Source organism: Microtus oregoni, unplaced genomic scaffold (genome assembly GCF_018167655.1).
Source record: "Microtus oregoni isolate MIOR12 unplaced genomic scaffold, Mior012 000017F_ref0000208, whole genome shotgun sequence".
NCBI classification, from domain to species: domain Eukaryota; kingdom Metazoa; phylum Chordata; class Mammalia; order Rodentia; family Cricetidae; genus Microtus; species Microtus oregoni.
The window spans coordinates 3,490,448-3,510,140 of record NW_024543076.1 but is presented as its reverse complement, the minus strand read 5'-3'; the positions used below and the strand labels follow the sequence as shown (position 1 = coordinate 3,510,140).

General features: G+C 39.5%; 1 protein-coding gene across 1 annotated transcript in view; it reads left to right on the top strand.

Annotated features, from left to right (window-relative positions):
- Positions 1-19,541, top strand: part of Dcaf10 (DDB1 and CUL4 associated factor 10) — a 40,017-nt gene extending 20,476 nt beyond the window's left edge. The window contains exons 3-7 of the mRNA XM_041667559.1: positions 1,047-1,244; positions 13,358-13,560; positions 14,537-14,647; positions 15,965-16,110; positions 17,128-19,541. Coding sequence (XP_041523493.1) covers positions 1,047-1,244; positions 13,358-13,560; positions 14,537-14,647; positions 15,965-16,110; positions 17,128-17,496 — 1,027 coding nt within the window. The 3' untranslated portion in view covers positions 17,497-19,541. The remainder of the gene's footprint in view (positions 1-1,046; positions 1,245-13,357; positions 13,561-14,536; positions 14,648-15,964; positions 16,111-17,127) is intronic.
- Positions 19,542-19,693: the final 152 nt, after the last annotated feature.

Genomic DNA, 19,693 nt, shown 5'->3' with positions numbered 1-19,693 from the left:
TTTGTTTAATACAGTGTCCCTTGAGCAGTCGAATCCTTAAAATCTGTTTTCTATTAAGCCCTTTTTTCTGGAGTTCTTTCCTTCCTTTCCTTTCTCCTTCCTTCCCCCTTCCCCCTCTCCCCTCTCCCCCTCTCTCTTCCCCCCCTCTCCCCTTCCTCCTTTCCCTCCCCCTCGCCTTCTCCCTCTCCCCTCCCCCTCTCCCTTTACCCCTTTCCCCCTCTCTCCCCCTCTCCTCCCCCTCCTCTCCCCCTTCCCCCTCTCCCCCCCTCGCCTTCTCCCTCCCCCCTCTCCCCCTCCTCCTCTCCCCTTTCCCCCTCTCCCCCCCTCTCCTTCTCCCTCTCCCCTCCCCCCTCTCCCCCTCCTCCTCTCCACTTTCCCCTTCCCCTCTCCCTCCCCCTCCCCCCTCTCCTCCCCTCTCCCCTCCCCCTTCTCCCTCTCTCCTTCCCCCTCCCCTCCCCCTCTTCCTCTCCACCTCTCCCCCTTTCCCCTCTCTTCCCTTCTCCCCTCTCCCCTCCCCTCTCCCCTTCCCCCCTCCCCCTTCCCTTCCTCCTCTCCCCTTCTCCCTCCCTCTTCCCTTCCCCCTTCTCTCCCCCTTTCCCCCTCCCCCTCTCCCCCTCTTCTTCCTTCCCCCTCCCCTTCCCTTTCCCTCCCCCCTCCCCTTCTCTCCTCCCCCTCCCTCCCCCTCTTTCCTCTCCCCCTCCTCTTCCCCCTCCCCCCTCTCCCTTTCCCCCCTCTCTCCTCTCCCCCTTCCCCCTCCCCCTTCCCCTCTTCCCTCTCCCCCTCACCCTTCCCTTCCGCCAACTCTGCCCCAAATACCTATTCACAATTTCTACTTTCAAATAAAATCCACAGTGACATAGGCCAGTTATAGTGTGTTTGTATTCATTAGCAGTCGGTGTGGACTATCTAGTGTGTCAGAATTGCTGGGGTTTTACAGGGAGGTTCCAGTCCTTTGGTTTCCACTGGTTGTACAGAGATTGTTTTTAAAATCATATTTTTTTTAAGTAGAGATTAAATGAACCAGTTTTTCTTTTCTGCTTTTGTAGATTTCTTGATAACCGGCTATTTGCTACCTGCTCTGATGATACTACAATAGCACTATGGGATCTGAGAAAATTGAACACCAAAGTATGCACTTTACATGGTCACACTAGCTGGGTGAAGAACATCGAATATGATACTAATACAAGACTCTTAGTAACATCAGGATTTGATGGAAATGTCATTATATGGGACACTAACAGGTTTGTAATAGGAGACCATGTTAGGAATGGATTACTGTAAAACTTTTTTTGTCTTTAAAAGATGGTGAACAAGTTCAGTGTTCTGATCTAGAGTCGGGGAGCGGGGTGTCAAAAAGTTAGCTTAATGTGGAGAAAAAAAAAAAAGGGAAAGTGATTCCTAGGCTGGGGACATGGCTCAACTGATTGAATGCTTACTTAGCATGCTTGAAGTCTGCATTTGCTCCTCATCACCACATACAGCCAGACACAGTGATAAGCATGTTATCCCAGCACTCTAGAGGTAGACGTAGAAAGATCGAAAGTTCAAGGTCATCCTTGATTATACAGCAACTTGGAGGATAGCGTGGGCTACTACAGGAGATGCTCCTGTCTGGGGGCTGTGGGGTGGGAGGAGCAGGTGTGGTGATGCCGGCCTTTAATCCCAGCATTCAGAGAAGCAGAGGCAGGTGGATCTCTGAATTTCCAGCAACCTGGTCTACATATAGAGTTCCAGGACAGGGCAATGTAGAGAGACCCAGCCTAAAAGGAAAAAAAGGAGGAGGAAGAAACCAAAAAAAGAAACCACGATTTCTTCTTTTATTATGTTTAGTCATGTATTAAAGCTAAAGATTTTAGAACTAAGAGTATATATAGTTCAGTAGCAGAGAGCTTTTCTAGCCTGCATGGGCCCACCACTGCAAAAATAAAGAAGAAAATGGGGGAAATTACATGGGCAGGAGACCAAGGCATATATCTAAAGAAGAGAATTGGTTTATAAAATGAATTTCCTAAATATAAGGGAAAATATTTTTATTTTCTATGTGAAACAAAAATAATCCTCATTCTTTGGTTCTTTGGTCCTAAATGTATTTATTTTGTAGTTTTTAAATTTTATTTTCACGCATTAAAAAAGCAGTTCTCATTTAGAATGATTCTGATCTAGAATCAGTGTTTAGAAATAATACGTGGGATTGTTTGGTTTGTGGGTTTGGATTGTCTGTGGAAGAAAAGGATACCTGCTGGTACCAGCTTAGCTAGAACCATAATTTCTCAGAATCCTGTAGTACAAAGCATGTTTTATACAGTGACCTCAGTTGTTAAGCATTGCAAGAAAATGTTCGCTTACAGAGAAATTGTTTGCAGAGTTGAAGCTTGGCTTGTTGTGCTTGTTGCTAATGGTGGTGTGGTGAATTGTCAATATAGTTGACATATCGGAGCCTTCAGATGTTATGTCAAGAAAGAGTTATTTTTGGTTAAAAAAATTTTAGGTACACCCAACTGTTGGAGTGAAGGACAGAGTTATTGTTTCTCAATAAATACAAACACTTCTTTTAAAATGCAGACATAAATGTGGGGAGCTAATTTAGGAAGAAAATTTGAATAGGAATGTAAGTAATAATTTTCAAATTAGAAGAAAAGTGAAAACTTAATAAAACAGTCAGTCCAATAGAAGCATAAAATGGATGGATAGAATCATTTAAAAAGCAAACAGGCCATTCGGGATGGCAAATTTTCTTTGATTTGTGCTTGGGAATCTGAGGCAGAAGGACTTGAAGGCCAGCCTGGGTTACATAGCAACATTTTGTCTCAGAAAACAAAAACAAGCTGTATCTGTAATCCCAGCTTCTGGAAATGTTGAGGCAAAAAAGCTGTAAATTGAAGGCTAAACTAGTCAACTTAGTAAGACCTTGTCTCGAAATAACATAATAAAAGGGCCAGTGCTCAATGGCAGAGCACCTGCTTGGCATGTGTGAAGCCCTAGGTTCAATCCCTAATATTAAAGTAGCCAATTAAAATATAGTGGTAGATTAAACAGTAAAATCAAGCTGTATGTTCTCTAGATGAGCTACATAAAATATACAAAACCAGAAAATAGAATAGGAAAGAAAATAAGTATTCATCAGAAGAAAACAGTTATGGCCACATTAATAGCAGACAAGATTGTATCTAAGGCAAGAAGCTTTATAACCAATAAGAAGGTACCATATTAAAAGACTAGTTTTACTGGAATATAAATGAATTATTTTTTAAATAATAAAATACTCAATAAACTAGGGGGAGAGAGATGAATGGTTATTTTTATCATGTTTAAAATGGGAATAGTAGCAATAATTACCATGAACAAGTGGCCTCCTACAACACAGGCTTGTATGGATAAATAGTATAAATGAATTCTTGCCGGGCGGTGGTGGCGCACGCCTTTAATCCCAGCACTCGGGAGGCAGAGGCAGGCGGATCTCTTTGAGTTCGAGACCAGCCTGGTCTACAAGAGCTAGTTCCAGGACAGGCTCCAAAACCACAGAGAAACCCTGTCTCAAAAAACCAAAAAAAAAAAAAAAAAGTATAAATGAATTCTTATATTACCTAAAAATGAAATTTATTACAAGCAAAACTTGACAGAATTACAAGAAAAAAAAAGCAAGAAATCAATAGAAAATGTTTTCTCATTTTTCTAATAGATAAAGTAGACATTTTAGAAAGGCCAGGGAGATGGATTAGTAGATAAGGCATTTGCTCAGCGAGTCTGGAAACCCAAGATCTATCCCCAAAATCCACATAAATGTAGAAGGAAAGAAGGCACCTCTGATCTCCACACACATGCCATGATACACTCTCCTCTCTCTCTCACATACACACACACACCATGCTTTTTAAAAGGGATTTAAAAATTGAATAAGGCTTTAGAAAATTTAAAGACATACATTTTTTTAGAATTCTGTTCAATTCTGTTCCCTCAAACAGTAAATATATCCATTCAAACAGATCTAGAACAAAAAAACAACTTGTATTAAACTGCACAGTAGTTATCAAAGAAATGCTGTCACAAATAATTTTCTCTGAACTCAGTACAATTTAGTTAGCACAGTTATTAGACGTGCCCACATTTAGCTTAGCATGGTAGTTCACACTGTAACTCTAGCATTTAAGAGGTTGAGGCAGGAGGAGGATGAGATTGAGGCTAACCTAAGCTACATATAGTGAGATTCTGTCAGGGAAGGAGAAAGAGAAAGTCCAGGTGTAATGAAATTAGAGGACTGAAAGTTGATAAACTTAATCAACAAAATTGAGGAGAAGTGGGATAAACTCAATAAAAGATGTATGGGAATAATGAAAAATAGTAATATAAAATCAGTATTGAAAATATAGGGCTGGAGAGATGACTCAGTGTAAGCACTGGCTGCTCTTCTAGAGGACCTGGGTTCAATTCCCAGCACCCACAAGGCATTTTACAGCTGTCTAACTCCAGCTCAAGGGAATCTGACACTCTCATACAGACATACATGAAGGCAAAACACTAGTACACTTTTTAAAAGAGAGAGAGAGAGAATAAAATGAAAATGCAGTCAGGCACAATAGTGCGCACCTTTTATCTCAGCACTTGAGAGGCAGAGGATCTCTGAATTCCAGGAAAACCAGAGCTACATAAGAATCTGTCTCGAGAAAGCCTAGAAAAAAAAAAGTTTTGTTTTGTTTTGTTTTTTCTGTTTGAAAAGCTATTCAAGGGGCTAGAGAGATGGCTCAGTGGTTAAGAGCACCAGCTACTCTTCCAGAGGTCCCGAGTTCAATTCCCAACAACCATATGGTGGCTCACAACCATCTGTAATGAGACCTGGCACCATCTTCTGGCATATGGGCATACAGGCAGGCAGAATGTTGTATACATAATAAATAAATATATCTTTAAAAAAAAAAAGGAAAAGCTATTCAAGGAGTTGGAGAGATGGCTCAGAGGTAAAGATTTCAATTCCCAGCAACCACATGGTGGCTCACAACCATCTGTAAAAGATCTGGTGTCCTCTTCTGGCCTGCAGGATACATGCAGGAACAACCCTGTATACATAATCAATAAAAGTCTGTAATAAAAAAAAGCTAGTCAAATAGAGGAGGGTCTAAGATTCAAAATAAAAGACAAAATTACTAGCGATGAAGAAAGGAGCTATAACTAAAGTATGAGTTAAATGTGGTGATGTATACCAGTTATCCCAACACTGAACCAGAGGCAGGAGGAGCATAGGTGTAGGGCCAGGTTAGACTACACGATAGGATTCTATCTCAAAACAACACTATGTGGCCAGTGAAATGGCTCAGTAGACAAAGCCTCTTCCCACCAAACCTGACAACCTGAGTCAACCCGCCAGCCCTGGGTCTACCTGGTGAAGAGTTTCCTCTGTCCTCCACATTTGCACACATACCCACACATACATGCACATGCGATAAATAATAAAATAATTTTAAAGCTAAAAAATTCAGCAATAACACTTTTATACCTATATACATTAAAACTTTGATGAACTAGCCATCTTCTTTAATATAGTCCTAGCATTTGAAAGACTGAGTAGGAAAATTACAGGGTGTTTCAGACCTACTTGGCATACACAGTGTGAGACCTATCTCAAATAAATCAAATCAAAATAAAACAAACAAGCCGGGCGGTGGTGGCGCACGCCTTTAATCCCAGCACTCGGGAGGCAGAGGCAGGCGGATCTCTGTGAGTTCGAGACCAGCCTGGTCTACAAGAGCTAGTTCCGGGACAGGCTCCAAAACCACAGAGAAACCCTGTCTCGAAAAACCAAAAAAAAAAAAAATAAAACAAACAAAAAAGCAGCACCTCAGTAAAACTGACCAATGAGAATTGACTTCTTATCAAGTCTTTTTAACCAACACTCCCTGGTTCAGCAGAAGCTGCCATTAGAAGATTGAACTTAATGGGACCTTAGATACATAGCTGCACTAGGTTCTAGGTTTGATCCCCAGCACCCACACATAGTGAGTTTCTGCCATACTAATTAAGAAATATTTGTGCTCTAAGTCATACCCTACACCTACTGGTACCCACTCTTCATCCCATGATCTAGTAGCTGAAGTCTCCTTATACACTCACATTTATTCTAAGTACCCAGTGTTTATACAGTACTGAATATTACTTTTGCTTTGACCATTACAAAATGACAAAAATTGGGGTCTGGAGAGATAGCTCAGTGGTTAAGAGCTCTTATTCTCTTCGAAGGACAGTTTGGCTTCCAGCACCTACAGTGGAAAGCTTATAATGGCATGCAACTCCAGCTTCAGGGGATCCAGTCTCTTTTGGTCTACATGGGCACCTACACCCACAGAATATATCCACACAGGACATAATACATATAGTCACAGTTTAAAAAAAAAATCTTACAATTCAATGACAAAAAATTAAAACATATCTACTAAAAATTTAAATTAATTAAAACTTATTTACTAATAAAAATGCAGTACAGATGATTTTATGGGTGATTTATATCAAATATTATAAATAATAATCTAATTAAATTGAGCAGGTTCTAGAAAAGGAGATTTGGACCTCATTATAAAACCATTATAGTATAACGTGGGTAGCCAAACATAACAAAGATAATGTTAGAAGGAAAAAAGGAAAATCCAGCATGTAATATGAATGCTGATAAAAAAAAAATATTCTAGAGCTGGAGAGATGGCTCAGAGGTTAAGAGCACTGACTGCTCTTCCAGAGGTCCTGAGTTCAATTCCCAGCACCCACATGGTGCTCACAGCCATCTATAATGAGATCTGGTGCTCATGTATGCTGGCATGCAAGCATACATGGAAGGAATGTTGTATACATAATAAATAAATAAATCTTTAAAAAAATCTAAATAAAAAGAAATTAAATCATAGAAGATAGCAACTCAAAAATACCAAAACATAGTTGAATTTATTCTAAAAATGAATAGATATCCTGTTAGTTTAATTATATTAACAGATAGACTAGCTATTTATATGATTCTGTTTTATAAAATTCAACATTCAGTCATAATTAAAAAGCAAAAGTATAGCACCAACTTAACAGAAACTGAAATAGTGACACCCACATGTCAGCTGAAGCAGAAGGATCATGAGTTTGAGGTCAACCTGTGCTATACATAGCAAGATTTAGGGCCTGGCAGTCGTGGCACACGCCTTTAATCCCAGCACTTGGGGGCAGAGGCAGGCGGATCTCTGAGTTCAAAGCCAGCCTGGTCTACAGCGCAAGTGTAGTGAGGAGAACCACTAGTTAGTTCCTGGCCACTTAGCCCCAAAATAATCACACAGAAACTGTACTAATCAAATCACTGCTTGGCCCATTAGCTCTAGCTTCTTATTGGCTAACTCATACATATTAATTTAACCCATTTCTATTAATCTGTGGATATGGCTTACTGGCGGGGCTACTGGCTTCTCTCTGACTCCGCCCTCATTCTCCCAGCATTACCTTTAGTTTTTCCTGTCCTAGCTCTGTTCCCCTATAGCTCTGTTATAGGCCCAAAGCAGTTCCTTTATTAACCAATGATATTCACAGCATATAGAGGGGAATTCCACATCAAGCAAGTCTCAGGACAGTCAGGGCTACACAGAAAAACACTGTTTAGAAAAAGAAGAACAACATCAGAAAGAAAGAAATGAAGATAGAGAAGAAACAGAAAACAGTTGAATTGATGATTTTAAAATCTTCCCATAATTAAAAGACCAGGCCCAAATGAGTTTACTAATGAATTTTACCAACCAAAAAATACAGAATTTCCCAACCCAAACCTTTGAGGAATTAGGGGAGGGAAAAATATGATAAAAAAATATACTATATGAAGCTCTCAAAATGAAATAAAAACATAAAAAAACCTTTTAGAATAGCCATCACAGTCTAGTACTATCCTATCAGCAAACTAAGATAAGCAACTGCCTGATAACCTCTCAGTCAGTGTCAGGGCCCGGAAGGAGATAGGATGCATTCTAGACATGCTTGGAACTGTCAGAAAGGCTCACCTACAAGGAAAGTTGAATTGAGCAACATCTATAAAGGATTATGTACAATCAAGTAGAATTTATTTTAGGAATACAAATTGGCTTATTGTCTGAAGAGTCAACTAATGTAGTATATCATATTAATAAAGTTTAAACTTCATATAATCATCCTAATGCATCAGAAAAGCACTTTTTAAACAAGACTAACAACTTTTTGTGATACAAGTAAGAATAAAAGGAACTTCCTCAATGATAACACCCATGGAAAACTTGCGGTTTAAGTCATAAATACTTAATGTTGAAAAGCTTCTAAACCCTATAAGATTGAGGACAGAGCTAACACCACTTTGTCCAAATTGTTCTGAAGGTACAGCATGGCTGTGGAGGTGCAGTCAGACAGGAAAAGTAAAATACATCCAGACTACAGAGAAATAAATCAGTCTTTAGTTGCAAAGGATCTGCACACTATGTAGAAAATCTGATGGATCCACAAAATCCCTAGAGCTAAGTTCATCAAGTCTATATATATAAACTCAATTGCATTTTTATATATGAGGAAATATACAAGATTAATATACAAAGCCCAATTGTATCTCAACCTATTAGCAAATATACAAGATTAATATACAAAACCCAATAATATTTTTACATATGACTAGATACACAAGATTAATTAATATACAAAACACAACTGTATCAATTTATAAGCAGATATATAAGATTAATACACAAAATCCTATTATTCTTATATATGAGTAGAAAAACAATCCAAAAATGAATAAAAATATTTCCATTTCACAATGGCATCAGAATAACTAAGATAATTTAGGAAAAAAATTAACAAGTATAAGATTTATCCTGGGAGTATAGCTCAGCAAGAAAGCCTTGGATTTGATCTATAACACGATAAATAAATAAATGTATGTGTGTTCATTTGTGTGCCATATATATGACTTGTTCAGTAAAAACTAAATCATTGCTGGAAAAGGTTGTAAATGAAGGAGAGATACTACATATTTGTGTTTGAAAGATTCAGTATTATTAATAACAATGGCAAGAATGTGGGAAACTGGAATTCATTACTGAAAACCTCATTATTAGAATTCTCATTACTGGAATTACAGTTTGCCAGCTTGTTTTTGTTTTTTGTTTGTTTTGAGCTAGGATCTTTCTCCGTAGTTCTGGCTGTCTTAGAGCTCACTGTGTAGAATAGGCTGGCCTCCACTCTTAGACATCTCCCTAGCTCTGCCTTCAGAATGCTGGAATTAAAGGTGTGTGTTACCATGCCTGGCTCAGTTTGCCAGCTTTATGAGATATTAAATATAGCTAGACTATGACCCAGCGATTCTACTTCCTAAGTATGTTTACTCAAGAAAATGAACATATATGTGTACACCCAGACTTGTACATGAATGTTTACAGTAGTATTTTTCATGATTGCCTCCAAAAATGGAGCTAATCTGATATCTCTCAAATGGTAAATAGATTAACACAAGGTAGCGTATCAGTTGGGCATGGTGGTGCAAGCCATTAATCCAGCACTCGGGAGACAGTGGCCAACCTGATGTACATTGTGAGTTCAGGACAGCAAGGGCTATGTAGAGAGATAAACAAACAAACAAAAAGTAGCTTATCCAATTTAAAAATATATACCATTTAGCAATGAAAAAGAACTGAGCCAGGCAGTGGTGACACATGCCTTTAACCCCAGCACTGAGGCAGAGGCAGGTGGATCTCTGAGTTCAAGGCCAGCCTGGTCTACAAGAGCTAGTTCCAGGACAGGCTTCAAAAAGCTACAGAGAGGGGGCTGGAGAGATGGCTCAGTGGTTAAGAGCATCGCCTGCTCTTCCAAAGGTCCTGAGTTCAATTCCCAGCAACCACATGGTGGCTCACAACCATCTGTAATAAGGTCTGGTGCCCTCTTCTGGCCTTCGGCATACACACAGACAGACTATTGTATACATAATAAATATTTAAAAAAAAAAGCTACAGAGAAATCCACAAAAAACAAACAAACAAAAAGAAACCACACACAAAAGGAAAAGAACCAAATAGTGATGTGTATTACAGCAGGGATAAACCCCTAAATATCATAAGTAAAAAGAAGCAGTTTAAAAAAAAAAAAGCCCTTATTGTAAGAGTATGTATATAAACTAGGCAAATAATGGAGATAAAAAGTAGATTAGCGGTTGTCTAGGTCCAGGAGTTGGAACAAGGAAGGATTGCCAGTGATGGTCAGGAAGACTATTAAGATGCTTGAAAATGTTATAAAGCTATAGTGTGTTGTTTGCACAATTCTAAATCATTTAACTGTACACTTAAAATGAAGCCATTTTATGGTGTGTTAATTATTCCTCAATAAAACTTTATGAAAACCAAATGATTGTAAACAGAAGTGGAAATTCACCAAAGTATACAGAGTATTCAGTTTTGTTTTTGGGGTTTTTGTTTTGTTTTTTGTTTGTTTGTTTTTGAGACAAATTTTCTAGCTCAGGCCTGAAACTGTTGTAGCAGAAAATGACCTTGAAATCTTTCTCATCCGCCTACCTCTACCTGCTGAGTTGTGGGATTACAGGTGTGTGCATCCATAGCCAGTTTATGTGCTGTTGGGAATCAAACACAAGAGTGCATGCTAGACAAGCACTCTGCTAACTGCGTGACCTCTCAGTCCTCAGGACAGTATTTAGTGATAAACCTCTAGAAATTTCTCTATGAAATCAGGAAAGAGAATATGCCCACCACTGCTCCTATTGTAATCAGTGCCATAAGTGAGGTGGTGCAATAAAAGAAAAGTCATGTATGTATATGGATTGGAAATTTAATATTAATCACAGATTATGTGGCTCTCAAGTATAGACAACTTTCTGTCAAAGACTAAGTAATAAATATTTTAGTTTTTGGTAGTGTGTGGTTTCTGAGCAGCCACACAGGAACAGTACATGAGTTGATGTGGCTATGTTCATGCACAGCCAGTGGACCAAGTTTGGTCCACAGTCATAGCTTTCCAGCCACTTGTCTATACAAAAATCCTAGAAACTCTTCAGAGAAATAATCAGAATTAGTAAGCATTGACCAAAATTGTTAGATATAAATTATGGAATTTTCTCAGAAAGACAGAAAGAACGAACTCCCATAATAACCTAATGGTCTCTCTACTAGGTATACATCCAGAGGAGCTGAAGTCGGCTGCTAAAGGCTTGTACTCAGTCACTCATTGTACAGCACCCAACAGATGTGTAAATTTTAAAATATGGTACATATACAATATGTTCTTCAGCCCCTTAAAATATGGAAATCTTTCTCAGCAATATAGATGAGCCTAGTAGACACATCTTAAGTGAAATAAACCAAACATGGAATGACAGATCAAAAAAGTAGAATTGGAGAAGCAATGATTGGAATAGTGGTAAATTATCTAAGGAACTGAAAACTGGTGCAGAGGGGAGAGAATGGTTAGCAGAAACAAAATTTCAATTAGGGAGAAGACATTCAAGAGGTATAGATTATATAACATAGTAACCTTAGTTAATAACAGTGTATAATACTTGAAAAATCCTTGCGAGATGCCATATCTTGAGATGGGGTTTCATTGAGTCGCTAAGACTGGCCTGGAACTTATTATTATAGAAAAAGTTAGTCTCTAATTCAAGGTCCTCTTGCCTTAGCCTCTTAAGTGCTAAAACTACATGTAGCTACAGTATATAATTTCACGGAAAATGGATAGTCTTTATGCTAATTGTAAGACCTAAATTTAAGTCTTTATGAGATAAATTAAACCTATAGATAAGAAGGCTCAAAAACTACACTAATCCCAGAAGCAGTAGAATCACAGCAAGTTCATTTCCAATTTGGTCTGTAGTCCAGGCTACTTAATGAGACCCCGAGGTTAGGGTAGGAGGTCAGACATGAACTTAAAATGTTAGGATAACAGAAGGAGCTTGACAATAGATTTTAGAATCTGGGAGACAGGTAGAAGAATGTCAACTGATTTAGCAACTGCAGTTTAGGCAGTTTCACTCAAGATGTTTAAGAAAGCTAAATCCTCGGGCTGGAGAGATGGTTCCGAGTTCAAGAGTACTTACTGCTCTTCCAGAAGACCGGCGTTTTCTTAGCACCATATCAGGTAGATCACAGCTGCCAGTAACTACAGCTTTAGGGGATCGAACACACCCTGCACACAGATGACACACACACATAAATAACAGTAATTTTTTTAATATTTATTTATTTATTTGTTATGTATACAATATTCTGTCTGTGTCTGCAGGCCAGAAGAGGGCACCAGACCTCATTACAGGTGGTTGTGGGGCCACCATGTGGTTGCCGGGGGAATTGAACTCAGGACCTTTGGAAGAGCAGGCAATGCTCTTAACCACTGAGCCATCTCTCCAGCCCCTAAAAGTAATTTTTTAAAAGAAAGCTAAATCTTGAGTTTCAGAGGGAAAAGTTTAAGACTTTACTGAGTTTACCCAGAATCCTCAAAAACCATAGGAGTTAGGAACTCTGGGTATCCTGTACTGAAGGGGGGTTGCTAAGGGGGAAGTTTGAGAAATATTTAAGAACTTAAAGGTCTATTCTCCACCCCTTCTAATTGGCAGTGCATCATAAAATGAAGTTTCTATTTTGGTAAGAAGGGCAATATAGAAAATAGTGCCATATTGGAGGATGCCAGAAACAGTTGGGACTTCAATGCCTTGCTGAAGCCAAGGTGACTGAGTGGGTTTCTTTCAGTTGTCAACCCCAAAGACCTAAGCACTGAGAGCTTCCTCAGAAATGACTTCACCTGACCCTGTACTCAAGAGTTCCCGGTGACTTGAATCCCTTGCTCTTAAACTATCTAATGATAATTAGATGATTGAGAAAATCCTCTAGTAGCGAACACATAAATAGGAAGTTTTTTTGGAGGACAGAGAGACAACATAGGGAGAATAAAACATAATAACTAGTGCTAGGTGGTGGTGGCGTATGCCTTTAATCCCAGCACTCTGGAGGCAGAAGCAGGCAGATCTCTGTGAGTTCGAGGCCAGCCTGGACTACAAGAGCTAGTTCCAGGATAGGAACCAAAAGCTACAGAGAAACCCTGTCTCGAAAATCCAAAAAAAAAAAAAAAAAAAAAGAGTCAAAGGCATGAGTGAGAGCTTACTTCAGTAACGTTTTACTTAAAAATTGTGACTGTATACTCAGAAAATGATCTCAAAAGAAGGGTTGGAGACTAAGGCGAGGTAGTAAAAGTAAAACAGCATAAAGTATGTGTGGAAGGTTTTCATTGGCTCTCAGTTCTGCTTTAAGAGTAAAGCAATTTGACTGGGACTACAAATCATCTTACCTGTGGTAACACTAGGTTTGTTGGTCTGATTTCTTCTTAGGTGCACAGAAGATGGGTGTCCACATAAGAAATTCTTTCATACACGTTTTCTTATGCGAATGAGATTAACACCAGATTGTTCTAAAATGTTGATCTCAACATCCTCTGGATATCTTTTGATTTTGCACGATCTGGACTTAACTAAGTCTTTAGAAGTAGGCAGCTATCCCATTTTGAGAGCAAGAAGAACTACTTCAAGTTCAGGTAAGATTTTCTGATTAAAAGATTTTCTGAAGACTCTGAGCCACAGAGGTTTTGTTCTAAGTGTGTGAGCAGGGAAAAGGACAGAAAATCAAAGCTGTTGTTTAGGAAGCTTATTCTTGGCTTTCCAAGGATGGACGACGATCTGTGTGAACCAACAATAACATTAACCTGTGCCTCTAGAAAGACTCTTAGCCAGAGTCTTTCACCATCCCTGCCTCGAACTTAATGGTGGGTCATGGTGCCTATATTAGGATGTTAAGTTACAATCACTCCAAGAGCTCTAGGTCTGTAATCTATCCTACACTTCCATGTCCACTCACAAGCTGACCCATCTTGGAGCGTCCTTTTGCCAAGCCTTGTTCTTTTTTTCACTGCTGATTTCAGTAAACTTAAATGAAGCTGGGGCTCATAAAACTTTAAATGCTATATTATATCAGTATTATCCGATAGGCATCATATTGCATCTGCATCTGGAAATGAAGTATTAGGACTAAAGGTGTGTGAATAACACCCCTGAAGTTGTCCATTTTTGACTGAAAAACCAAAAAGCTGTTCAGTTTTCTATGGGTGATTCTAGTTGCAAATGTCACAGGAAATCAGTCTGTCAGGGACTCCCCAGAAGTGTGCAGCTGCCAGAAATGCAGGGTGAATCATGGCCGTGTGAAGTAACATAACACACAGATATCTGATATTCACTGTCACACAAGTTCTGTTTTAGAAATGTTAGAGAAGCAAAGATGTTTGCGTGGCTTTTTATCTTATTTCACACAAGTCTTTACTATGAAAGGTTTTAAAATGGTTTTAAGTAGACCTGAAATAGAACCAAGAACTGTCTGCCTTTTTCTTAGTTCTAGTCCAGTTTACATGAGATTTTGTTGGCACATTTTAGTTGTATTAAAAGTTCAAGTAGATAATTAAAAAATTAAAAGATACTGTAAGAGTTATTCTAGGTTTATTGTTTGGTTTTCTTTTCAAGATTTGACCACTTCATCAAGTTCTTCTGGTTCTAGAGTTTCTGGTTCACCTTGTCATCACAGTGATTCTAACTCATCTGAGAAACACATGTCACGAGCCTCTCAACGAGAAGGTAGGTTAAAAGCTGGCTTTACAACCTTACAGCAATAGGTTTCTATCAAATAGCTTTCTTTGGTTTAGTTTTAATCCATAAAAACAAAATCTAAGAAAAATGAGGCCTTATGTTGCTTTTTAGCCATCGTTTGAAAAGACCGACTCTAACCTCTTGGAAGCATTGGTTTTATTGTCCCAGCCCTATCTTGATTTGGTCTAGTTTGAAGATGAAGTACTTGGGAACTGTATTTAAGAAATGTGGATTCCGAACAAGGATGCCATGAAAATTAAATCAGTATGTATGCAGAACTAAGCCTGGTGGCACAACCTATTATCCAGCACTTGGGAGAGGCAAGAGTATCGAGAGTTCAAGATCATTCTCCTCTTCAGAGACTTTTAAACTAGCCTAGGGTACATGAGACCCTGTCTAAAAACATCAGCAGCAACAACAAAGGTTTTTCTAGGCTGCTTTCTTATGACATCGTGAAAATGGTTTCTCATATATTTTTTTGATCAGCAACGGCGGCATACTAGGAACTAGGCTGAAGGAAATGATGTGGCTTATAGTAGAGTCACCAGGAAGATGTCTCTCACCCTTGGTTTTTTTATCTATTTATAGTATGGGTAGAGACTTGGGAGTTGTTCAACTTAAAATTTTCCCAGTTTCACAGTGGTATAAAGTGGCATGCATTCAACAGAAACCAAACTTCACATTTTGAACTTGGATCCCTGGCTAGCAGTATGTATTACTTTTTCTCATGGTTCTGGAAAGTAACAGGGTATCTTCCAGTTAGCCACACCGTTGTGAGAAACGGCTAATACTGTAGGTCAAGCTGTCACAGAGTTGTGGCATTCAGTGGGTTGGGTGTATTGAATGCATTACAACCTAAATATGTTCAGCTTTGGATGAGTTTATTAATCCCAGTATAAAGGATCATCTGTACTGTCCTTAAGGATCATAAGTCCTGATCTTTTTTTCTAAAAGGCAGTCCTGGGTTCTAAGTATTTCATTCTTTGGCCTATAGACCAGTAAGTTCTCTGAGTTGAGAATTGTGACCTTAATCTTCTAGATTCCTTCCATGCACATGACTTCAGTTATTAAATAAAGAACCTTTTGAGATACAGATTCAATGAAAAAAGACCCCACTCATCTTTCATGCCTTCAATCACTGGTCATTCCTGCTGTAAAATTCACATATATTGGGACTAAGGGAGCTAAGATGGTTTTACGTGTGGTGTAGTGTAAGGAATAAAGTAAGGGATGAAGGCAAGAAGGTAGTTGCCAGAAGTCCTGAGTCTGCCTTAGTCCTTGTGTAACAATTTTTTTGTATCTCAGGAGTTTCACCACGAAATAGTCTTGAAGTCTTAACCCCTGAAGTTCCTGGTGAGAGAGATCGTGGAAACTGTATCACATCTTTACAACTGCACCCCAAAGGCTGGGCCACCCTTCTTCGGTGCTCAAGCAACACTGATGATCAGGAGGTATAGACTACTGCTTCACATTCAGCAGGGCTCAATGGACAAATTGTCCTTGCCCTGTGTGCAGACCTTAGGCTAACAACCAGGTTCAGGCCCTGCCCTCTGGACATACTACCAAAGGCCCCGTTTCTCAACTCCTCTACCTCCTCCTCTGTTGCTTTATCCCTTCCAGCTCTTCTTCCTCTCCTGCTTTGTTATAATAAGCTGAGAAGCGCACTAAAGACCATCAGCAGCTGATATCATGCTTAGCTTCTTCATTCTGTCCCCATCACAGAAAAAAACAAACAAAACGATATATGTTACACCAAGCTATTCAGTTAAACTGACTAAACGTGAGGTTTAGGGTTTAGTAAAATAGTTCCACCAGGCAGTGGTGGCTTACACCTTTAATCCCAGTACTTGGGAGACAGAGGCAGGCGGATCTCTGTGAGTTTGAGGTCAACCTGGTCTACAGAGCAAGTTCTAGGGTGGCTAAACCTGTCTTGAAAAGCCAAAAGAAAAAAAAAAGATATATCATAACTGTCTATGTAAAAACCAGAGGAAACTGAGAAAGGAAGGGGCTAAACTGATGTCTGGAGGAAAAGAGTTAAAAGAACTTAGAATCATCCCAGGACTCAGAAGGCAGAGGCAGGCAGTTCTCTGAGAGTTTGAGGCCAGCCTGGTCTATGGAGCAAGTTCCAGGACAACCAAGGCTACACAGAGAAACCCTGTAGCAAAAAACAAAACAAAACAAAAACCAAAAAAAAAAAAAAAACACTTAGGATCTCATTACTGTGGTAGGCAGAAGTCTGCAAGGAGCTCACTGGTCTACAGACCAAACTGAAGGAAGGCAGAAAGGCCTTAGAAATATGCAGAGGACGGATTGTTGCTGCCCTCAAAAAAAAAAAAGGAAATGTATTGATAGCAATGTAATGATAGAAGTCGTAGGCAGCCTCAGGAACAAGAGGTCTTAAAGCATTAGAGTGTTTCTGCAGTACTGTTTGGGGTCTGTCACTTCAGTTTGTCTCCTGTCTCCTCCAGTGGACTTGCGTCTATGAATTCCAAGAAGGAGCTCCAGTGCGGCCTGTGTCACCTCGATGTTCCCTGCGGCTGACTCATTACATTGAAGAAGCTAATGTAGGCAGGGGCTACATCAAAGAACTTTGCTTCAGCCCCGATGGACGAATGATTTCTTCCCCACATGGCTACGGGATTCGCTTGTTGGGATTTGACAAGCAGTGCAGTGAGCTTGTTGACTGTTTACCCAAAGAAGCCAGCCCCCTACGGGTGATTCGCTCTCTGTACTCTCACAATGACGTGGTCCTGACAACAAAGTTCTCTCCAACACACTGTCAGATTGCCTCAGGGTGCCTTAGTGGACGGGTCTCTCTGTATCAGCCAAAGTTTTAGGCACAACTTACATCAAATGAGGAACTCTTCTGGTGTTTGTTTATGAATTACTTCAATTTAGGTGAAGTATTTTCTTTTTTAGAAGATCTTATAACTCTGGGTCAAGATATTGGTTCTTATGGGTTGGTGAACACCGTGACCCGAGTCCTTGGCCATCCAGCATCATCTGGGCATCTCTATTCCAACCATGCAGCATCGTTCTCTCGGCATTCCTTTGCTCTGCTGTCTGTGCCGCTGAGTTTGGGTTTTCCTAGTCATTTTGCATGTGGCTCTTGTTCTCTCCCCATCCCTATTTCCATCACTGCCCCCCCCCATTTTATTTTGGTATGAATTTTGTGAGCATTGGGTAAGAGTCATGGTTGGGATGAGGAACAGCCTGTGGCACTAGTGTTAAATAAAACCCAGAAGTTGGATGTTGGCACACCACTTGTTGAAAAAAAAGAAAGTTCATCTTCATTTATCAGTACACTTGGCCTTTAAAGTTGCTTTTAAATATTGAGCACAGATAATAGCATTATTCTCATAACTGATACTCTTGCAACAAAATATCCTTTTAAAATTTCCTGTTAAAATTATACAAGTTATCTCATGTGAGATTTTTGTTGTGAAATTCTAGAAAAATATTGCAACCTCATTGTAATTTATTTTACTTGTATGAATTTAAAATCTCCAGCATGTGTCTGTATTTGGTATTTTGTTCCTGTCAGCAGCATTGGAAAGGAAAGGAATAAGCTCGGTCATTTCTGTTGTACAGAAGATTTATTCATTAGGTTGGTACAGTTTCTGGCCATAGAGTGAGAAGACTAAGTTGGCTTAGATTGGCTGTGATTCTTTGAGTCACACAGATGAGCTGTTCACAGTAATGGGTGGGAGGAAAATAAAAGATTTTATTGTCTTTGTTCCTTCAGCCAGAGAGCATAAACTTAGTTCTCACCATCACTAAGAAGGGACCTGTAGTCCTTTAAGTTGCTGTCACTTGAGTAGCACTACTGGCTCTGCTTTGGTCATGGAAAGTATCAGGCAAGGTGTGAAAGCAATGCTACTCCTGCCTTGGATGGGCAGCGTTCTTCCAGTCTCTGCTACATTGATTGGCACTGTTGAGATGTGTTAGAAGCTGGAATAATTGAAGCCATGCAGAGCCTTGCTCTCTTTGGCCACATGCCCTTTAGGCCAGCGTTTCTCAAATATTAGGATGCAGTATAATCCTTGAAGGATTTGTGAAAAATGTAGGAATCTGGGCCTGACTTTAGAAGACTGATTTAGACAGGGAAAGGACCGGACTCTGTTTATAAAAAGAACCTTAAATCATCTATATCCAGGTGGCCTCCAGGTCATAGTTTGAAAACAACCTGAAATTGCAGTAGGTATTTCTATACCCATTTGGTGCTTAACACAACTCCCACAAGATGTTTCATCCATTTAAACAGTAATAATAATAAATCAACAATAGCAATTTTAGAGTAGCATATAACTTGAAATGGTATTCATTTCATCGTTAGACAAATGAAAGAAGTTAAATGATTTGCCTGAGGTCATACAAAGTTAGTGGGAAGGCCAGAGCTTCAAGTCTTTTAATTCCTCGCTCAAGCCAGTTTCTACTGTATTATGACGGCTGTTACAAACATCAGTGATGCCAGGCAGTGGTGGCACATGCCTTTTATCCCAGCACTCAGGAGGCAGAGGCAGCCTGGCCTACAGAGCGAGTACCAGGGCAGGCTCCAAAACTACACAGAAACCTCGTCTTAAAAAACAAAACAAAAAAATCAGTGATTATGGGCATTTTGTCTTTAGGTTATATTATTGTGAATAAGATGATCAGATTGGAAAAGGCAGCATGGGAGTAGATGCTGAAAGTTTTATCCATAGCAAAAAAGGTATTTAATACAGAAATGTTGAAACAGCCCAAATACACAAGTAAACGCACAGTTCTTTATAGTGCCCATCAGCCATTCACACACCTGTAAGAGCTTGTGTCTCCCAAAGAACAATGCTAGCTCTGGGGCAGTCTTAAAAAATTAGAAAAGCTGGAAAACTTGTAGTCATTGGAAAAAAAAACAGCAAAGTAGAGTGAAAATCATAGGCTTGCTTCTATAAGCTAATTTAGACATAAGTATATTAAGGTGGTGAGTTACTTCTTTGCTGTGTTCTTAGTTGCAAATACAGAGTTCAGAATGATAGTCTACAGCCATACTTCCCT